Source organism: Haliotis rubra, unplaced genomic scaffold (genome assembly GCF_003918875.1).
Source record: "Haliotis rubra isolate DU_JTF1 unplaced genomic scaffold, ASM391887v1 Scf136, whole genome shotgun sequence".
In the NCBI taxonomy this organism is placed as follows: Eukaryota; Metazoa; Mollusca; class Gastropoda; order Lepetellida; family Haliotidae; genus Haliotis; species Haliotis rubra.
The window spans coordinates 726,138-747,203 of record NW_025765292.1 but is presented as its reverse complement, the minus strand read 5'-3'; the positions used below and the strand labels follow the sequence as shown (position 1 = coordinate 747,203).

At 41.6% G+C, this 21,066-nt stretch overlaps 1 protein-coding gene across 7 annotated transcripts in view; it reads right to left on the bottom strand.

Annotated features, from left to right (window-relative positions):
* The window catches only part of LOC124268062, a 133,663-nt gene that overhangs the window by 60,066 nt on the left and 52,531 nt on the right, over nucleotides 1-21,066 (bottom strand). For 3 of the 7 annotated variants that reach the window (XM_046703072.1, XM_046703074.1, XM_046703073.1), the window contains exons 3-4: nucleotides 14,037-14,080; nucleotides 11,861-11,935 (exon numbers count right to left, since the gene is read on the bottom strand). In XM_046703072.1, the coding sequence (XP_046559028.1) occupies nucleotides 11,861-11,935; nucleotides 14,037-14,080 (119 nt within the window). The other 4 variants (XM_046703075.1, XM_046703077.1, XM_046703076.1 and 1 more) reach the window with 4 other exon arrangements.

The window sequence follows — 21,066 nt, the reverse complement described above, 5'->3', positions numbered from 1 at the left end:
GTTGCGTGGGGAGGATGGGAGGGTTGATTCATGAGTCAGGATAAGTATAAAATATCAATTTTATTCTAAAAATTACATATTTTCCTTATCCTGACTCATGCTCTTTTGTTTGTAGAATCCTCCAACGGAACGGAGGAGGGAGTAACAGAATACTTTGGATTTATAATTAGTGATTTTGTATAAATAAACTGTAATAACTGGTATGGGAACTTCATGAAGGCATAGACTTAGGATATTCCCTGTATATAACCATAGGTTTTATAATGCCATAATTGTGTATTACATTGATATATATTGAAAACCCCATTACATAAATTATATATACATAAGTGACTCTGATAGAGTCGCTGTACAACTAAATATAATGTCCATATATACTTAGGGGTGAAAGACCTAAGCTGAATATATATACATAGCTCTAGAACTCCTCAGAGTTATAAGCTAACTAAATTATGTATATAATACATATTAACTTTGTGATTGTAATATTTTAACGCTTCACGAGGGACTGTCAGCTGTTGAGCCGAGGACCAAAGGGTCGAAATGGTGAATGCCAGAGACATCTTCTGTGGTGATATCTCTCAAGTAGTGATTCGCGAAACACCATGTTCGATTTCCAAAAGCATCCTTCCATAATAGTGTTCAATGAACAGTTACCGCAGGGCTTAGGGTGGAAGCTAGTGCCCTAATCTCTACGCGGATTTGATGCTGTTGGTGGGTCCAAGCCTGCTGCCTTGTATGCGTGAAGTATGACAGTCCTTATCCAAATAGATATGGTAGTATGTAGACTTCTGTTTGATTCGCTACATGATAAGGGGATGAATAATCTTTGAGAAATCTTCGCCTTGTTTTGGATCGTCAGAGGTAAACTTTGAGAGCTCTGACTGGACACAGTGACAAGTCTTGTGTATCTTGTGATCCGAGAATGGAGGATAGCTGGTACATGGAATAACCTGTCTGGTTGACCTGGTAGTTGATTTTAGCCGATGAAATCCCATCTTAATCCGAGGTGCTTATGTTTTGATTGTCATCAAACTGTATCCTTTCGTAATCCAGAGCTGAATTTCAGATATTCTTGCTGCCGTGGCTAGAGATAGCAGAAATAGTGTTTTCTGTGAGAGAAATTCAAAGTTTGTCGATTCCAAGGGTTCATAAGCCTCACTTGTGAGGTGTTGTAACACTTTATTCAGATCCCAAGCTGGGGCGTGGAACTTCCGCTTTGGTCCTCCAATCGAAAGCACGTGAGTAAGGCCAGTAACTCTGGAGATTTTGTCAGCTTGACACCCGCTCTCATAGTAATCACAGAGCTAAGCTGCAAGATATGTTGATATCGTCGAACCTCTTAAATGTTTGTTTTGCGCGCAGGTAACACAAATAGTCTGCCACTTGAGGATGTGAAGCATCCCTCGCTGTAAATCCTTTATTAGCTGCATAATTTTCAAAACTGTGCCACTTGTCGCCGCACAAGCCACGAGTTGAGTGTCGTAGCGCGTTGACCGCTTTGCCGCCCTGGCAGAATATCCTCTTTGTTTAAACACATTTGTATACAGTCCATACGTGAAGTTGGTAAACTTCTGGGTTTCCGATGCACTTGTTTTGTGTGTGGATGTATTAACAGGTTTGAGCTTTGGGTAGCTCTAATACTGGTTGACCGATTTCTTGAATTAGACTGGGAAACCATACTCTGGCTGGCCAGTAGGGCGTGACCAAAGTGAGTTGTAGACTCTGTGTTTGTTTGATTTTCTGTAATACTTGAGGTATTATTGCTGGCGCATGGAAACGCTGCACGCGCTGAGGCCTTCCCAAGATATACTTAGAATCCGCTTCCCGCTTGTGGATCTGGGATTGGTGACACGTAATGTCGGTAACTGATTGTTGAATCTTGTGGCTTAATAGATCTATTAGCGGCTGCTAACGGCTTGATTATCTGAGCAAATATTTCCGTATTGAGCATCCACTCTGTCGGTGATGGTAGATGAGGCCGAGATAGCGCGTCTGCTAGTACATTCTTGGCTCCGGGAATGTGAACTGCTCTGATCTGTAGATTTAGATCGTGGGTTAGATCGAACAGCTGGAAAGCTTAGTTTCAAAAGGTTCAGTGATCTCGCTGAGCCTTGCTTGTTTACGAGAACTCCACTGTGGAATTGTCTGTATGAATCATCAGGGCGCGATTTTGTAGAAATGTGCTCCAATGTAGAATGCGCTGATTACAGCTTTCATCTCTAAGTTGTTTATGTGGAGTTTGCTTTCTTGTTGATTCCATATTCCCGATGTCGTTTGGTTGGCTTAGATGAGCTCCCCAACCTTGAAGTGACGCTGGCCCACATATATAGATGGGTTTTGAATTCCTGCTCTGCTAAACAAATCCCTTCGCAGACATTCGATTTCTTTGTCCACCATAGTAGATGAGGTCTGAGATGTTTCGTAGACTGAATGGCTGTAAATCGTCGAGATGTGCATTGATGAAGACCTGTAAGGGACGTAGTAACTGTAACCTGCCTCTGACTGTCATGTCTTGGGCTGATGTGAGGAGACCTAGGAGGCTCTGCCATTGTCGGCGGTAACGGAGAGCCGAGAGCTGGTGGAATGGTCTGTTGGATCTTGATCCAACGGTCTTCTGGTACTGACGACACGGTTGAGATTTGTGATAAATCTAATGCCTAGGAACTGTAGGTCTTGTGACGGTACTAGGTCTGACTTGAGTAAGTTTACTAACCATCCTAGCTGTGTTAGTAGCTTTATGATGTAATTTAACTGTAGTTTGAGATGCTGTGGATCTTGATCTACTTGTATCCCGGCTCGTCGAGGTAAAACGCGACTCGCGTAGTCTCCCTTTGATGATGAAGATAGGTGATAATCGGTTTCGCTATCCTCGCGGAAAAGCCAGGGGCTGATGATATTCAATGGGAGCACTTTCCACTGGTAATGTTGCCCGCCTAAGGTAAACCGTAGGTATTTCCTGGCTTTGGCGGTATCGGGATGTGCAGGTAAGCTGGCCCTGTAGATCGATGCTGCCCATGTAGTCCATGGGGCCAATCAACCGCCGTGAATCTGAGGTAAATGTATCATGAACTCTCGTGGTTTGGCGAGATAGTTCTTGCTGAAAAAGCTCATGTTGTAGATGAGTCTGTATTTCTCCTTGGAGTTTTTCTTGGGAACTAGGAAAACTGGGGAGTAGAAACCTGGTTCTATGTTGTCTTGGTCTAGTACTTCTATGGCCTGCTTCATTAAGAGTGATGTAACAGCCTCTCTTAACTTCCGGGTAGTTGTTGTGCCTGTAACGCCGAACTTGTGAGGGTTGACTGTCAGCGGAGGCTTGGCCTTTAGTGGGATAATGAAAAAACTGCGGATCTAAGAATGTTGGAGACATAAGGGTCTTGTAATATTCCCCCAGTTTTCCCAGTAAAGTTGGAGGCGCCCACCCACTTGAGATGGTTGTACTGGAAGACTCCAGTCGCTCAACCTGTCTTTCAGCTTATAGTTGCGGGAACCTCTGTGTCCTGCCTCTTCCTGAACCTCCTCTATAGTTGTCGAATGGCCGAATTTTAAAAGAATCTTTTCCTCTAGAGCTGGCTATCTTCCTGTCTCGCGCCCTCTGTAGGCCCATTGGGAATTTAGATCTTCCTGAGTATCTTTGAGAGGTCTGTCGGATGACACTGGCTAGTGTGTCCATCGATTTAATCATCAGGACTTCTCTGGAATCCTTAGTGACTTCCTTGGAAACTTTGTCTATTTCTCCATTAAAGATGGATGTTGAAGACCACGGGCTGTATACAGGGGGCTGTAAAGTTCTCACCCCAGTTACAGGAAGCGAGGAGGCCTTGACGACGAGCTAAGGTCAGTGCTGCTGAAATAGATGTAAGATGATCTGTTAGGAACTGCTGGTCTTTCTTTGCATAAGTAAGGCAGAATAAATCATTCTATCATCCTCAGAAGTCGTGATCCACCTAAATCTGGTGATAAGAGTCTCATTGATCGCTCTAGATCTATTTAAACCAAAAACATACACGCCTCGCCATGGTTTCTATCTGGACTAATCTTCATGCATCATCCATCTTGTAATTTTGTACTTGACATCGTTGATCAACTTATAGTTCTCTATCGATGTCCTGAGCTTTGAAGAAGGGGTCCATGTTATGCGTGGAGAACTTCTTGGCATGAAAGTTTGGTAGATGTGGTGTCTGAACTTTCGTGGCTTTGTGGAATGCTGCATCTAGATTCTGTGGAACTGCTGCAATCGGCTTCCATCGGGTGGTAGTGTGATAGCATCTGCATCGTCTTCTTTCATCAGATATGTCTGCGCCACATTGCCATTTTAGATGGTGATGAGAGATCTAGGTTATTGACCATCCAATACCGTGATCTCAGCATCGAGAAAAATAACTCCTCCATCATCCTCTATACCATCATCATTGATGAGAGGTTGGTGCTGTTCTGGACTGCGGCTTCTGTCTCTACGTCCGGGCGCATGCTTGTGTAGCTCTGTATGGTGATCTGTAAGGTGATCTACGTGGTGATGAACTAAGAGGCGCATCGCCTAGGTGATCTACGCCTATGGGTTGATCTTTCTCGAGAACGTTGATAGCTTCGGCTGCTCTTGTGTAGTCCCTCGATGTCCTTCTAGATGATGAAGATCTGATTCAGCTTGGCCTTCGCTAATGCCTTCGCGAAGCTTCCTCCCGTCCGTCCGGGGATTTACGATAAGACCTTCGCGAAGGCTTTTGTGATGTCTGATGGTCCGAGTCCACATCTTGGGATGAAGATGACGAGGGTGAAGATCTATCCCCTTCCAAGGAAGGCCTTCGCCAAGGCTGTACATCTAGGTCCTTCGTGGAGGTGGTCCGCGCCTTCCTTCTCGCTAAGGTGACATCGCCTTGGCTGCTACGCTGACGGGAGGTGCCTCTGGGGTGCTGTTCACGCTTGGAGCCTTCGCTGGCGCCTCGGTCCTTGCTTCTGCAGTCTATATCGGTCTTCCATCATCGCCATAATTTGCTGCATCAGGTCATCAGGGATGGTCTGGCGACGATGTTATGTTGTCGCTCTTCTCTGCGTGTTAATGATGGGGTCCACAGCAATAACGCCTGACATCGGTGTAGAGGCATCAGGCTGCATGAAGATCTCTGCTGAAGTCACTGTCGCTGACACCGGGCCGCTTCTTGTGCCGTATGTCGGGATGATAATCGGCTGGTCATCGTGAGAGGCCCTTTCTTTCGGGCTGGAATCCATCTCGCTGGAGAAAGTTCTCGCTGTCTTCGTGAGGGCTTCCCTTTGATGTCGACGCTTCGCCCTGGGGGTACTGAAGTCTGCGCTGAGAAGACGCCAAGGCCCTCTTGGACTTTATCTGGCGTATGACGGGATGTCTGGGGAGGCCGGCCGCTTCTTAGAGGTGACGGACTCGCGCCCCACGCCCTCTTCCTCGATGGGGTCTCTAGCAGAACACCAGACGGTAGGGGGTCGATCGCCAGCAGCTGACTAGATGGAGTATCTGGAGTATCAGCCATATTTAGCCCTTTGTTTATGCGGACTCTATCTGCAGCATGTCTTAAGACGCAAAGATAGTATTTACTAAATGCAGAATTAGATAAATTAATGCAATAACTGCAACGTGAATCAAACGCATTAACGGGCGAGAACAACTAGGGCATATTACATGGATCTGAGGCAGAAAAACGTAATCTACAAATAGTACAGATTTTCATCAACGTAATACTAGCTGAACAATCACTTAATACACGAAATAAACAGTAGAAATAATGATAAATAATCAATACAAATTGCTGAAGGATACTAGCTATACCTCTATAGTACACTATAGGAGGTAAAAACTAAGAAAAATCAAAGGATATGTTGTGTAAGGAGACACAGGCGCCTCTCACATCCTGCTCACTGGGCTTAAGAAGGAGAGTGAAGCACGAGGTATGAGGTGGCTAACACCTTCCCGCCAAAAGGGATCAAAGGGAGCAACTCGTGGTGAGTACTGATTAGTGATTTTACATTGAAGGAGCTTCAATTAAGGAGATACAAGTGTTTCCACTATGTTCGCAAGAAGAAGAAGACAAGCAAAAGAGCATGAGTCAGATAAGGAAAAATAATGGTATTCTGTATTATATTTTACTGATGATCACTCGTCAGAATTCACCCGCTATATTATTGTGCATGTTTGAACTTGTTCACCGGGGAAACGGTGCACAGCTGATTGCTATTTCCGGGCTTTGTGTAATGGTGACAAACACGCACGGTAATCTTAATCCCTGCAAATAAAACAATGCCCAGCAAAAAACAACTTATAACTTAAAATGGTAATTAATCTTGTCTAGTGATGTTTAATTGCAAATTTGACGCTCTCTACTGAAAAGTCGCCTTCTGTTGTTTGTTCACGCTAAGTGATACGATGTTGTTTTCTTTACCCTGGAAAAAGTTTGACTAAAGTGTAACTTATGGATAAGACGCACTCTTCTACAGACTGCTTTTTTGGTCCTCAAAATTCGGGCTTATAGACGGTCATATCTACGGTACCTAATTCTCACTGAAAACAAGATCAGCATCATTTGAATTATTAAAAATATTACTTTCTAAGTGAACCTTCTCAGAAAATCAGGACAGGATGTGATGGGTTACAATGTACCTTCATAGAGGACCTGGGATAGGATGTGATGGGCTACAATGTACCTTCTCTCAGAACCTGGGGCAAGATGTGATGGACTACAATGTACAATCTTAGAGAACCTGAGATAGGATGTGATGGACTACAATGTACCTTCTTAGAGAACCTGAGATGTACCTTCATAGAGAACCTGAGATAGGATGTGATGGAACTATAATGTACTTTCTTACAGAACCTGAGATGTACCTTCATAGAGAACCTGAGATAGGATGTGATGGGCTATAATGTACTTTCTTACAGAACCTGAGATGTACCTTCATAGAGAACCTGAGATAGGATGTGATGGGCTACAATGTATCCTTCTTACAGAACCTGAGATGCACCTTCATAGAGAACCTGAGATAGGATGTGATGGACTATAATGCATACAGTTGATAGACAACTTATCGCGATGTCTTGAAACGGACTGGACGAGTAGCTATATATGACGAAAGTGGCTAATATCTGGAGACCTTGGAGGAGAATTCCTCGTGGACGTTTCGGAGATTTCGCGAAACCTCGAAGTATCCAAAGGATTCCTGTGTGAGGTCTGAGGACCCCTTTAGCCGATCAGTATATATATCAGTATATATATAAGCGCTTGCTTAGCGAGCGACCTCTGTGTTCAACAGGGTGAGTGAGTGAGTGTATTGTTTTCGCCGCCTCAGCAATATGTGGAGATTCGGGTGGCTTACTCCTCCGTGGCGTCCCTTGTAACTGGTGAGGCTCTAGCTCCTTGTGAGGAGGTGGCCTGGGACTTCTTAGCGAAGTGTCTAGAAACCGATCAATATATGGCGTTAGCTTCATACAGGTGTGTAGTTCTTGCTGGTTCTGCATAAGTAGAGCCGAGTAGATCATCCTATCATCTTCAGAAGTCGTGTCACGAAATCTGGTGATAAGAATCTCATTGATAAGTTCTAGATCTATTAATGCCAATAACATCGCCTCTGGCGTTTGAACTGTTATGGCTTTATGGTAGGCTGTGTCCACATACTGTGGCACCACAGCAATCGAGTCGATCGGAGGTAAGGTGATGGCGTCTGCCTCGTCTTCCTTTATCATGTATGTCTCGCCCGAGTTGCCACTCTTGGAAGGTGAAGAGATCTAGGTTGTTTACCATCCAATATAGAAGTATCTCAGCGTCTGAGAAAATGATGCCTCCATCATTTTCTATCCCAGCATCACTGATGAGAGGTTGATGCTCTTCTGATGGTGGACTGTGTATTTCTATCTCTATGTCGGGTGGCCTTCGGGGAGACCTGACTGTAGACTTGTGTGCAGACTTGTGTGGTGACCTGTGAGGCGATCGGCGTGGTGATGCACGAGGAGATCGGTAGCGGTTAGCGGCGGAGATCGTGTTGGTGAACTGCGTCTATGGGTTGACCTTCTCGAGGAGACCTGTGAGGGAGAATGTTGATAGCCATGAAGCTCTCGTGTAGTCAGGTGTCCTTAGCCGAAGGCCTTCGCGAAGCTTCCTCTGCGTCGGTCCTGGGGAGCGGCGATTTGATCAGCGAAGGCTTCCGTGAGGTCTGGCGGTCTGAGTCCGCATCTAAGGATGAAGCGAGGGAAGGTGATGATCTATCCGCCTTAGCGAAGGCCTTCGCGAAGAGCTGTACATCTGGGTCCTTCGTGGAGGTGGTCTGCGACTTCCTTAGCGAAGGTGGCTTCGTCGTGGCTGCACGCTGATGGGGGTGCCTCTGGGGTGTCGTCTGCGTTGGAACCTTTGAAGGCTCGGCCTTGGGCTGGCTGCTTCCCAGTCTGTGGTGGCCCTCCATCATGATCATGATTTGCCGCAACAGTTCATCTGGGATGGTCTGCGGCGAATTAGTCGGTGCCCTCTCTGCGATGTTAGCGGCGGGACCCTCAGGGAAGTCGTCTGGCGTCAGTGTAGAGACATCAGGCTGCATGGCGATCTCTGCTGATGTCACTGTAGCTGTCTCCGGTTAAGCTTCTTGTGGCATGCGTCGGGGATGATGATCAGCTGATCATCGTAGAGGCCAGTTCAGCGGCTGGAACAATCTCGGTTGAGAAAGTCCTAGTAGACTTCGTTGATTTCCCCTCAGAGGTCGGCGCTGCCCTGGGGGTCGCGAAGTCTGCGTTGAGTGTTGGTAGCGGCGGGACCCTCAGGAAGATCATAGAATATCAGCGTTGGTACATCAGGCTGCATGTTGATCTGCGCTGACATCACTGTTGCCGACATCGGTCATTCTTTTGATGTACATCAGGTATGATGATGGCTGATCATCATACAGGCCCAAATCTGCGGCAGGAACAATCTCGGCTGAGAAAGTTCAAGTAGACCGTTGATTTCCCCTCAGAGGTCGGCGTTGAGATGCAGTAGAAAAACTCTAGTCTTCGGCTGCGGCGATGGGATGTCTGGGGAAGCAGGGGCGCTTCTTGGGGCGGCCCCGGACTCGTCCCCGCGCCTCTCCACCACTCTAAGCGGAACACCAGGCGGGGCGGGGTCGACCAACAGCAGTAGACTGGCGAGGGGTTCAGGTGTATCAGTCATGGCTAGACTCTGCATGCAGCGACCTATCTGCTGCGGCGTCTCAAGCGCAAAGTAATTATTTATTAAAGGCAGAAATGGATAAATTAGTACCGCAACTGCAAGCGTGAATAAAATGAACATGGCGCGAGTACAACTAGGGCATATTAAATGCGGATCAGCAGCAGAATAAAAAGCGTAATCTGCAACAGAACAGAATTTTTATCAAGCGTAATCCACTGAAACAAAACGGCGTCCCGTGAATAAACAGTAGAAACACGACTAAATATCAATATATAATTGTTGAAGGATACTAGCTAAACCTCTATAGATGTCTATACGAGGTAACTAACTAAATATAATCAAAGGATATAGTGTGTCGGGAGACACAAGGTGCTCTCCGTCCAGCTCACTGGGCGAAGAAGGAGAGTGAGGCACATGGGTGGAGGTGGCCCTCGTTCAGCTTGTGGAAGGGAGGTAACTTCGTGCTGAGTACTAATTAGTGATTTTACATTGAAGGGAGCTTCAATTAGGGAGATACAAGTGTTCCACTATGTTACAAGAAGAAGAAGACAAGCAAAAGAGCATGAGTCAGGATAAGGAAAAATTTAGAGAACCTGAGATAGGATGTGATGGACTATAATGTACTTTCTTAAAGAACCTGAGATGTACCTTCATAGAGAACCTGAGATAGGATGTGATGGACTACAATGTACTTTCTTACAGAACCTGAGATGTACCTTCATAGAGAACCTGAGATAGGATGTGATGGACTACAATGTACCTTCTTAGAGAACCTGAGATGTACCTTCATAGAGAACCTGAGATAGGATGTGATGGACTATAATGTACTTTCTTACAGAACCTGAGATGTACCTTCATAGAGAACCTGAGATAGGATGTGATGGACTATAATGTAACTTCTTACAGAACGTGAGATGTACCTTCATAGAGAATATGAGATAGGATGTGATGGACTATAATGTACCTTCATACAGAATCTGAGATAGGAGATGTACCTTCATAGAGAACCTGAGATAGGATGTGATGGACTATAATGTAACTTCTTACAGAACCTGAGATGTACCTTCATAGAGAACCTGAGATAGGATGTGATGGACTATAATGTAACTTCTTACAGAACCTGAGAAGTACCTTCATAGAGAACCTGAGATAGGATGTGATGGACTATAATGTATACTTCTTACAGAACCTGAGATGTACCTTCATAGAGAACCTGAGATAGGATGTGATGGGACTATAATGTACTTTCTTACAGAACCTGAGATGTACCTTCATAGAGAACCTGAGATAGGATGTGATGGACTATAATGTAACTTCTTACAGAACCTGAGATTAACCCTTCAGAGAATATGAGACAGGATGTGATGGACTATAATGTACTCTTCTTACAGAATCTGAGATGTACCTTCATAGAGGACCTGAGATAGGATGTGATGGACTATAATGTACCTTCTTACAGAACCTGACATGTACCTTCATAGAAAACCTGAGATAGGATGTGATGGGTTACAATGTACCTTCATAGAGAACCTGAGATGTACCTTCATAGAGAACCTGAGATAGGATGTGATGGGCTACAATGTACCTTCATAGAGAACCTGAGATGTACCTTCTTAGAGAACCTGAGATAGGATGTGATGGGCTACAATGTACCTTCATAGAGAACCTGAGATGTACCTTCATAGAGAACCTGAGATAGGATGTGATGGGTTACAATGTACCTTCATAGAGAACCTGAGATGTACCTTCTTAGAGAACCTGAGGATGTGATGGGCTACATTGTACCTTCTTAGAGAACCTGAGATGTACCTTCAGGGCTCCAGATAAGGGCCAGATCGACGTATGTATGGATAAAAAAATATGCACGATATGGTGGGAAATAATTTCTGAAAACGTAGCAGAATCGCACCACAGCAATGGTGTAATGGTCTTAGAATCATTTACAGGCGTATTTATATGAAAGAGTATTGTTTTATTGTTTATTGACCTGTTTACACAAGAGTAGCAATGTTGTGGTGCATATACCAAATGAAACACAAGAATACTGATTACTAATTTCCATTCAGTACTCTAAATGTACTCTTAAAGGTTTTTCCAGTACTCCTATATTGAAAAAATAAGGAGCATGCATTATCTCCTGATGTTGAAAAATAGGATCTGGAGCCAATGTACCTTCATAGAGAACCTGAGATGTACCTTCTTAGAGAACCTGAGATAGGATGTGATGGGCTACAATGTACCTTCATAGAGAACCTGAGACAGGATGTGATGGACTATTATGTACCTTCTTACAAAACCTGAGATAGGATGTGATGGCTACAATGTACCTTCTTAGAGAACCTGAGATAGGATGTGATGGACTACAATGTACCTTCTTAGAGAACCTGAGATGTACCTTCATAGAGAACCTGAGATAGGATGTGATGGACTACAATGTACCTTCTTAGAGAACCTGAGATGTACCTTCATAGAGAACCTGAGATAGGATGTGATAGACTACAATGTACCTTCTTAGAGAACCTGAGATGTACCTTCATAGAGAACCTGAGATAGGATGTGATGGCTACATTGTACCTTCTTAGAGAACCTGAGATAGGATGTGATGGCTACATTGTACCTTCTTAGAGAACCTGAGACAGGATGTGATGGACTACAATGTACCTTCTTAGAGAACCTGAGATAGGATGTGATGGGCTACAATGTACCTTCTTAGAGAACCTGAGATAGGATGTGATGGGCTTGCTGGGAGGACGGGGAGCTACAAGCATGTGAGGACCAGCCTGAAACAGAAAAGATAATGTTATATCTAACAGTGCACTACAAATATGAGACAGTATGATAAATGCAATGCATTATTTAAAATGATAATAACCAAAATGACTGCCTTGGGGCTTTTAATTCATATAAAGCATGTGGGACATTCTGATTTCAATAGACATCTCTGGAATTTTCTTCTGCATTTATCTTTTTATCTCTCTAATCAGAAATTTACCTTGAATTACAAAGTAAGTGCCCTTAGCAGGCAAAGTAAACAAAAATCTTTACATAGTTTTCTGTTCTCAAATTCCAAGGAATTGTAACATGGTATCTAGGGCAATGATGTGAAACAAAGCCTCTTCCTCTATATTGGTCCTGTTATAAATGAAATACAAGGTAACTCTACCAAGTCTTGACTTTTAATGCAATGATACTAATGTGCAAGGGGAATATTGTTTTATTACGTTTTCTGCTGTGAACTACTAGCTGAGATATCAGCCTCTGAGCAAGTCTAGATAAACTGCTACTGATATCAACTTCAAACGAAAAAATGTTGAGTTTGAAGTGATATTTACATTAGGACATTTTCATATTGATAAAATATCCAGTTAGATCAGATTATTTCATCTCCAATGCCCAGAGCTGACTGCAGTTGATAAACAGTATCACAATCATCTGACACCAGTCATGATAAACATATCACCTGACGGTGAATTTCCATGAGACCAAAGTAAGTGAACAAAAGCATCTCTAAAAGGAAGACTGTCTAAAATAAACATGGGAAGATGATGAAATGCATGCACACTAAGCATATCTGTTGAGTGAAGGAAGCCAACGTGAGAAGGTCCGACACCTGCCACTACTCGAGGTGTGACACAACAATGTAAGCTCCACCTTGCAGCAGCTAATCTGCTGGTAGACAGAGGAATTTACTCAAGATATGGATATGAGGAGAATCATTATGGAAAAAACTCTTCATCATAAAAGCTAACAGTCTCCAAACCTCACTTGATTAGCCTGATTTAATCTTTTTCTGAACTTAAAGTAAAACCTAAATTGAAAATATGATTCCAGCATGTCATAAACAAATAAAAGATCAAATTTCTTTTACAAACCCAGCATACGGTTGAAATACTGAAAATGACATCACACTTTTCTGAGTTGTGAACAAAGCATTTACTGCATCAGGTCATGTATGATGACTGAGTAAATACAGCCAACGTGACGGGACTACAACAGCCATCACCAGAGCCAATATCTTCAGGGATCCACATTCACCATGAATAATGCAGTAACTTAGTCATGCCTTAAAATAATATTTGCACAAGGCCATGTTTGCCTTGAAAAATATTGAATAATGTAAGCAGGCAAATGAAGAGATCTGACATTCCCACGAATGGAATGTCAACACAATGTCCTTCTTGACGTCTGAGAGTAACGTGCCGATACACCGTTATTCAGAAAATATTAAGTCAGCATTTTCAAAATTGATTTTAAAATTTACTTTCAAACAAATGTAATTATAATATTCACACAAATGGGGATAAACACACAGAGTAAGAATAGCGTTAGCATGATCAAAACATTACATTTCTTCACTGAAAACACAACTGAATATTCCACATTTCTGGTACACCAGTGTACAGAAGCCCATTTTAAAGCTGAAAGTGTTAACATGTTCGTGTTGACCCAGGAGGCCTAGTCTAATTTTATACACACAAGATTTCTAAATGAACTTTCTAATAACATATGACACATTCACTGTCTTAAACCAAATATATTCTTGTAACACATGGCCTCTACGTCATTAATCCTGACCAAATCAGCCCTATGTTTGTTCTAGCGTGGAAACCAAAAATGAGTAAAGGATCCAGTGACCTGGACTTGAACCATGTGACAGGTGTTCATAAAACTGAGTACCTTTGGAAATTTTGAAAGTTGAGTTCCCTACAATAACAACCCAAAGGTTCATGTCATGGTTTGAAGGGTGACTTCCCAGAGCCCTTGTCATATATCTATAGAAGTTATATAACAGGAAGTACAAGACAAACCCAGTCCTAGGAAACATGCATGCCAGTTATCATGGTTGGACCATCTTGTGACTGAAAAAATTCTACCATTTACCTGCTGTTGGACTTGAATTGAACTTGGCATTGATAAACGTCTCACTGGAATGAAATGAATCAGTGATGAAATATTGAGCTGTGTGAATATAGTGAGAAGGGATGTCTGTCAGTATCTAGAGGCCAACACGTCCCTGTGATAGGAAACCAAACCTCCAGCTATGTAAGTATAATGAGCATGGATGTATCTATGGGTTCTAAAGGCCAATAGATGGTAGAAAAACCTCCAGCTATTATTATTTTCTGATAACAGAACTAATAAACACAAAAAAGGCTTCATACTTATTTCATGACTGCTGTGAGCATGATCAATACAATAATAAAATACTTCTGAATTTCAGAAAATAAGGACAGTATATATGTGTGAATACAGTCTGTCTCTGGACACAGAAACGCATTATTTTCCCTCCTGCCCAGCCCTCTCTGCAATGCTAAAGCCCCAATTGAAGCAAGCCTAGATTTCCTCAGGCCTCAACTCACTGGGGCTTCCTTTTTTAAATTTAAATTTAAATGAATCTATTTGTTTCTATCAATATTATATAGTTTCTAAGACTGACTGACTGATTGACTGAGTTTGGTTTTACGCCGCTTTTAGCAATATTCCAGCAACATCACGGCGAGGGACACCAGAAATGGGCTTCACACATTGTACCCATGTGGTGATTCGAACCCGGGTCTTCGGCGTGACGAGCCAACGCTTTAACCATTAGGCTACCCCACCGCCCCTAGTTTCCAAGACAAAGCATTAGACCAGTGTGAATGAACAGTGTCCAAGCCAAGCAATATAGTGAGTGTGAATGCCACTCTGAACACGTTTAACACACAATGTACAGTATTCAGTTACATCATGTGATGTCACCTTTATATGTGAAGAAAGCTCCAAGTGATGCAAATTGTACAAATTTACCACATAAGTGAAACACAAAAACACAGATATGGTTCTCACAGGCCAATAAACTTTATAAAGGCAAATCTATGATTCAAACATTTGGATTATACGAATTTCATGAACTAATCTTTTTACTGGACCAAAAATACATTTGCTAAATCTTGGCTTTTGTCTTGTGGCTAAGTCACAGCTTGTCTTTGTCTACACTGTACTCAGAAACACTCGCTTAGACTCAAAGTAGTTCCTTCATTCTTCACAATAACAAAAGTGCAATACTGACAAACTTCACGGATAACAACTTCTTTTATTTCATGAGTGACAGCTTGCCAGAAACAGTACAAGAATCTGTATCGAAACATCGCACTCACAAAATAAAAGAAGTTTTTATCCATAACATTTGTCAATATTGTACTTTCCAACTTTTAACAACAAAAGTAATAATCTGCTCACATAGAGCTGAGTTCTAGCTAATGCTGCCGACAGAGGCTTTACATAGAAGCATTTACAGAAGCTTGAAAGTGGTGTTCTTTGCAAAAGGCCTTATTACATGATGCTGACTTTAAAGAGATGGGGAGTGTGTTCCAGAGTACAGAGCACAGGTTCTGGACATTGAAACTGTAATTACATCCAATAAGAAGTCTTAAACTGACTGAGTATGGTTTTAGCAATATTCCAGCAATATCACGGCAGGAGACACCAGAAATGGGCTTCACACATTGTACCTTTGTTGGGAATTGACCCCAGGCCTTTGGCATACGAGTGAACGCTTTAACCACTAGGCTACCTGACCACCCCAGAAGTCTTACAGATCAGTACGCTAGATCAACTGGCATGACACTTTAATAAAGAAGAGAAACAACAAACAAGTCAAGTGACCTGAAAAAACAGAACCATTATGTGGATACAAAAACAAAAATTAGAAATTAACATTCCGGTAGGCATGCTGGTACACTTTTTTTTTAGTAGTTAAACATTCAGTTTTATCCAACCCATCAGTTGTTTCCAGTCATTACCCTCAATAAAATGTTCATTATGGATAATATGTTCTGGCAACACTGAAAGGAACTGGAAAATCATTATGTCAAACTGCCAATGTAGAACGATGAAGGACAATGAGCCAGAGCTGAGACCATACCACAGTACAACCATAGACTGACATCGGTTTTACTCAAAACAATCGTTGCTTACTGTATATGACCGTCTATAAGGGGGGTAATTATTTTAACAAAAGGTAATGAGGACCCCAGGGAATATCTCTCTTTAAAAAACTACAAGTAATCTAGACTTTCCAACTGTTATAGACTTTGTTTCAGGGTCTGTATCACAGCATAGTTTGATCGTTTTAAAAGAGAGTTCTTGTTCTGAATAAAATGGATATATGAAAAGACTAGCATGCCTCTGTAACAGATGAGCTAAAAATGCTGTAATATTCACAGTTTTAATGTGTTTCATACAGTATATTACAGTTAATAAGTGTTTTCAGGCATTATCTTGGTGTAGTTCTCATAATTTATACATACATTCATGATGACAAAATACAAAACACACGAGAAGAAAGAATTTGTAAAGTATGCAGAACATGAATACACAGTATCCTACTTCCTTGTTTCTAGGGTTTATGCAGATCTGCCTCAAATATATCTTACCAAAGAAATATTTTGTACATCCCACTTCATAGAAATATGACATGCTCATGACTACAGAACACCTGGTACAATGTTGAACAGTGTTAGCAGGTAATTCAAAGACTAAGTTGACTGTCCTGGCACTTAAGCAGTATCGGCTAACTTTCATGGCTGAAAGCCAACTGTGGTATATACGGTGGACCACACACTACAACAAGTTATGCTTGTTTGCCAAGCCTAGGCATCACACTTTTTTGCCAAATGATGCTGGTGATGTTGATGACGCTGATGATGATGACAGATTAATGATGACCAACACTACATCATGTCCAAAACGAAATGTTGCAGCCACACAATTTTGATTCCTTTCGATGAAAGGTTGGGCACCTTATCCACATCACCAAAGTATATAACCTGTAGGGCTGGGTATTGCAGAGAATTTTCATATTGCAATATATTGCGATGCGAAAGCATATATTGCGATATGTATTGCAATATATTGCAGGAAGTTGCTTTTTAACAAAAAAATACTTATAATCGAGTTAATCGATTTAAAAAGCAAAAACACAACAAAATCACCATGCTTGATTAAGCTTTAATAAAAACTTTTAATCATGACAAAATAAAAATGTACATAATATTTGGCACAAATAAAAAAAGGAAAGGAACAATTTATAAAACGGAAATATCCGAAGATTTCCGAGTGTTACAAAGTCTTTTCGAATGCATGTCAAAATACCGTTTTTTAATCAGCGTATCGCAATACGTATCGTTTTCATGTCTGAACCGGTATATACCGGTATATACCGGTAAACCGGTTATATTGCGCAGCCCTAATAACCTGGTTACAATATGGCAAGGTAAGAAGATCATGTATCATATGACTCAACACCATACCACATACTACCCCATCAATAGAAGTCATGTCCCATAGTGGGAAACTGAGGCTTGCTTCACTCAAGTTTAACATGAATGTGCTCAGTCCCCTGCGGGTGACCATTGTGGTGGCCATGCAATCTGAGTCCCATGATACGATTCAAACTGTGGACCTTCTGATCAAAGGTTGGGCACCTTCTTCACAAGACCGAAGAGGTTAACACATTCAAAAGATGACAAGTTAAGGATATCATGTGTGGAATGACTCCTACAAACACAATACCACCACATCACCAGTCATCACCAACCTTGTCTATCTAGCTAATTATCATCACTGTATTTCTACTGTACTGAAACAATAAAGATATCACGAAATACAAATCAAGATAAATCCTGTCAAAATTCACCACAAAGTCAGGCATTCTTTAACTTCAGATTAACAAAGATGGCTGACATGTGCAAAGATCTAGTGAGACAAGGATGTCCAAGTAGCTATCATACTGTATGGAATATATCACTCAACATGTACAACAGGCAGCTTTTGTTATGTTGCAATGATAGCTGACTCAGTGCATAACTTCTGTCCTGACTGCTCTACATCATAGCCTTGCATAACTGCGCATAATTTACTCTGTGTTACTATGGTTACTTGAAACTAAATACTCATGTAAGAATTATTTTAACTTCTTATTTTTGGTCCTTTTGGACTTTCCTTGGTCTCATACCTCTCAAAAATATGAAACAGATTAGATTACAGTTTTGTCTATTAAGCAATAAACTCTTGTTCATGTTTTAAAGCAAAAACCATTACGCTACACACTTATGATTGTGCGTCACCTTTTTTGCATCATTTTACCTCTTCAGATAACTACTCAGAGCCACTTTTCCTATCAGAGAACAAATTAGAATGTGTAACTGGACTCTCAGATGGTCCTATTCAAAGCCCTCTTCACACAGTTGAAGCTAAATGATGCTTAGAAACCTTCCTTAGAACTAGTTTAAAGAATCCAATTTTAGCTGATACCTGTTCTTTCCTGTAACAGTGTTTGAGAAGCTCAAAGGGCATAGCAGCACCAAAGCTAAAAATATGTACAATATCTAACCTGCTTTTGCACATGCTATAATTCAATTCAAATATGTTCAGCAACACACATGCCTGAATTTCCTGGCAATCTGCGCTGGGACGACTTCATGGACTTGGATACCAATACAATCCAGGTTGAAATTGGTCTTGAGAAAACCATGCTTGTTGTGAGATGAAAACTAAGGTCATGCTAGTTAGTGCATGTGATCCTAACACATTAATGCTCATAGCGTCAATTTCTAGATTATCCCATCCAGACATTACTATTTACACACCGCCATCATATAGCTTGAATATTGCTTAGTGTTGTGTTGAACAATAAACAGTCAAAGAATCAAGTGGTCAGGCACCCGGACAAACATGTGGATCATTATATGTGGCAATGTTATTCATTGTTTAACAATGCTCCAAGTGTAATACATTGTGTGGACAGTCAGTAAAGGCCATTGGTGTGCTATAATTAGACTTGTGCTACATTTACACCGAGTTCTGGAAGGTACTACAACCCTGTGAGTCTTCTGTTATATTCTGACCCAGGGTGTTCTGGAGGTACATAAGGGGAGTTAACTCTTGCCACTTTACATCATTCTTACCCTCTATACTCTGCCTACCCCCATTTTTTTAAACTTCATTATTGATGTGGTGAGGTTAATATAACCACCTCTGTCGATACTGCTATAATATTTGACCGGGGAAGGTCCGGGTTAGAATATTGGCCTTCAGTAACCCATGCTTGTCGTAAGAGGCGACTAACAGGATCGGGTGGTCAGGCTCGCTGACTTGGTTGACACATGTCATTGGTTCCCAATTGCGCAGATCTATGCTTATGTTGTTGATCACTGGATTGTCTGGTCCAGACTTGATTATTTACCGACGGCTGCCATATAGCTGGAATATTGCTGAGGTAGGCTTAAAACTAAACTCACTCACTCACTCACTGAAGTATTTAGAATTAGTACTGCCATTGTATTTTGTAATCCATTGTAATATCTTGTGGTATTGATTTAATTAATTTGTAAAAGTATTATAATTTTTGAATACAGCTATTAATGTTATCAAATTACCTTGTTGTTTCTTCGTTTCAAACGAACAAACTGATTCACAGTTAACTATGTGTTAACTAAGGTTGTAACTCTTTTGGCATAGAACTTCTTATGAATGTGGAAAGGATTTTGTCACTTCTAGTTATAAACGTTTCATGTGAATAGGATTGAGAAAATGTGGTTACCTCATTCAGACCGAGTATACAGACTTTCAGGCAACTACTCTTCGTTGTAAATCCGTATTGCAGAGCACAAGGCAGGGAAACAAAAAGTACAGTCAGGCCACGTTAGTCCGGTCCGCGATAATCCGATGCTCGCGTCATCCGAACAGACGCAAATTGTAACCAAACTTGTTTACTATATAAAGACATCAATTGTTAATTCATTAATCCGATGCTTCAGTCTCCGACTCCAAACATCAATTATCGGTAATGGATTAGCTAATTGTACTTGTTTTTTGCTTCATTACATCGGATGTACATACGGCGGCCATATTGCCTAACTAGCGATGGTAACTATTGGTGTAAACTTCAATGGCAATTAATACATTGCGAGTTGAACAAGTCATGAGTTTGTGATTTTAATCATTAACAGGATTACCGTCGCTTTGTGTGTCAACATAACTGGCTCAGTAAAGATCAAACCCTTTGTCATCGCCAAATCCAGACGTCCCAGGTGTTCAGGTAAAGACTTCAATCCAGAAAAGTATGTTTGATATCGCTTTAACACCAAGGAATGGATGACATGGGAGATGTTTTCTGATTGGCTGAGATCATTTGATAGACAGATGCGGTCACACGGTCATCATGTGGTCATCATGTGATCCTACTTGTTGATCCTACTTGTGATCCTACAGTTAAACTGACCAATGAGATTCATCAAAACAGCCTGGTCTGAAGTTACTGCCTCAACAATTCAGAACTGTTGTCACTATGTCAACATCATCCCCACTCTAGCTGACGTTGCTGTTGTCGACGAAGATGACATGGTGTTATCAGAACTATGCAAGTTACTCCAGCTCTTCCTGACAGAAAACGGCGATGTGGAGAATGTAGAAAATTACCTTGGCACTAATGATGATGAAGGTGTACTGGACCCAGTTGTATCAAACTTTAATGAAGCATTAACGTGCCATTCAACATTCATTAACTAATGTATCATTAAATTCTGTTTTACTAACGTTTTAATGATGCTCTGTTGTCATTAGTGCGTCATTAACTTAATGAAGGTCCTGGGGTATCATTAGAGCGTCATTAAACTTCCTGGAAAAGTGAACACTGCGCCAGAATTTCGTTTGCGCCGCACTGGATCTACATACAGCTATAAAATTACACAGAAATGTAGAGTATTAAATGTCGCATCGCATGGTATAAACTCAGTTTGAAAAGTAGACACTGCTGAATGTTACTCCTAATTTTGTTATGTATTAAAAACAGTAAATTTCTCTGCTTTAAAAGTACTGTGCTACTATATTTTCAATTTGGCATCTTTACGGAAAGTGTGGCGAACAAAAT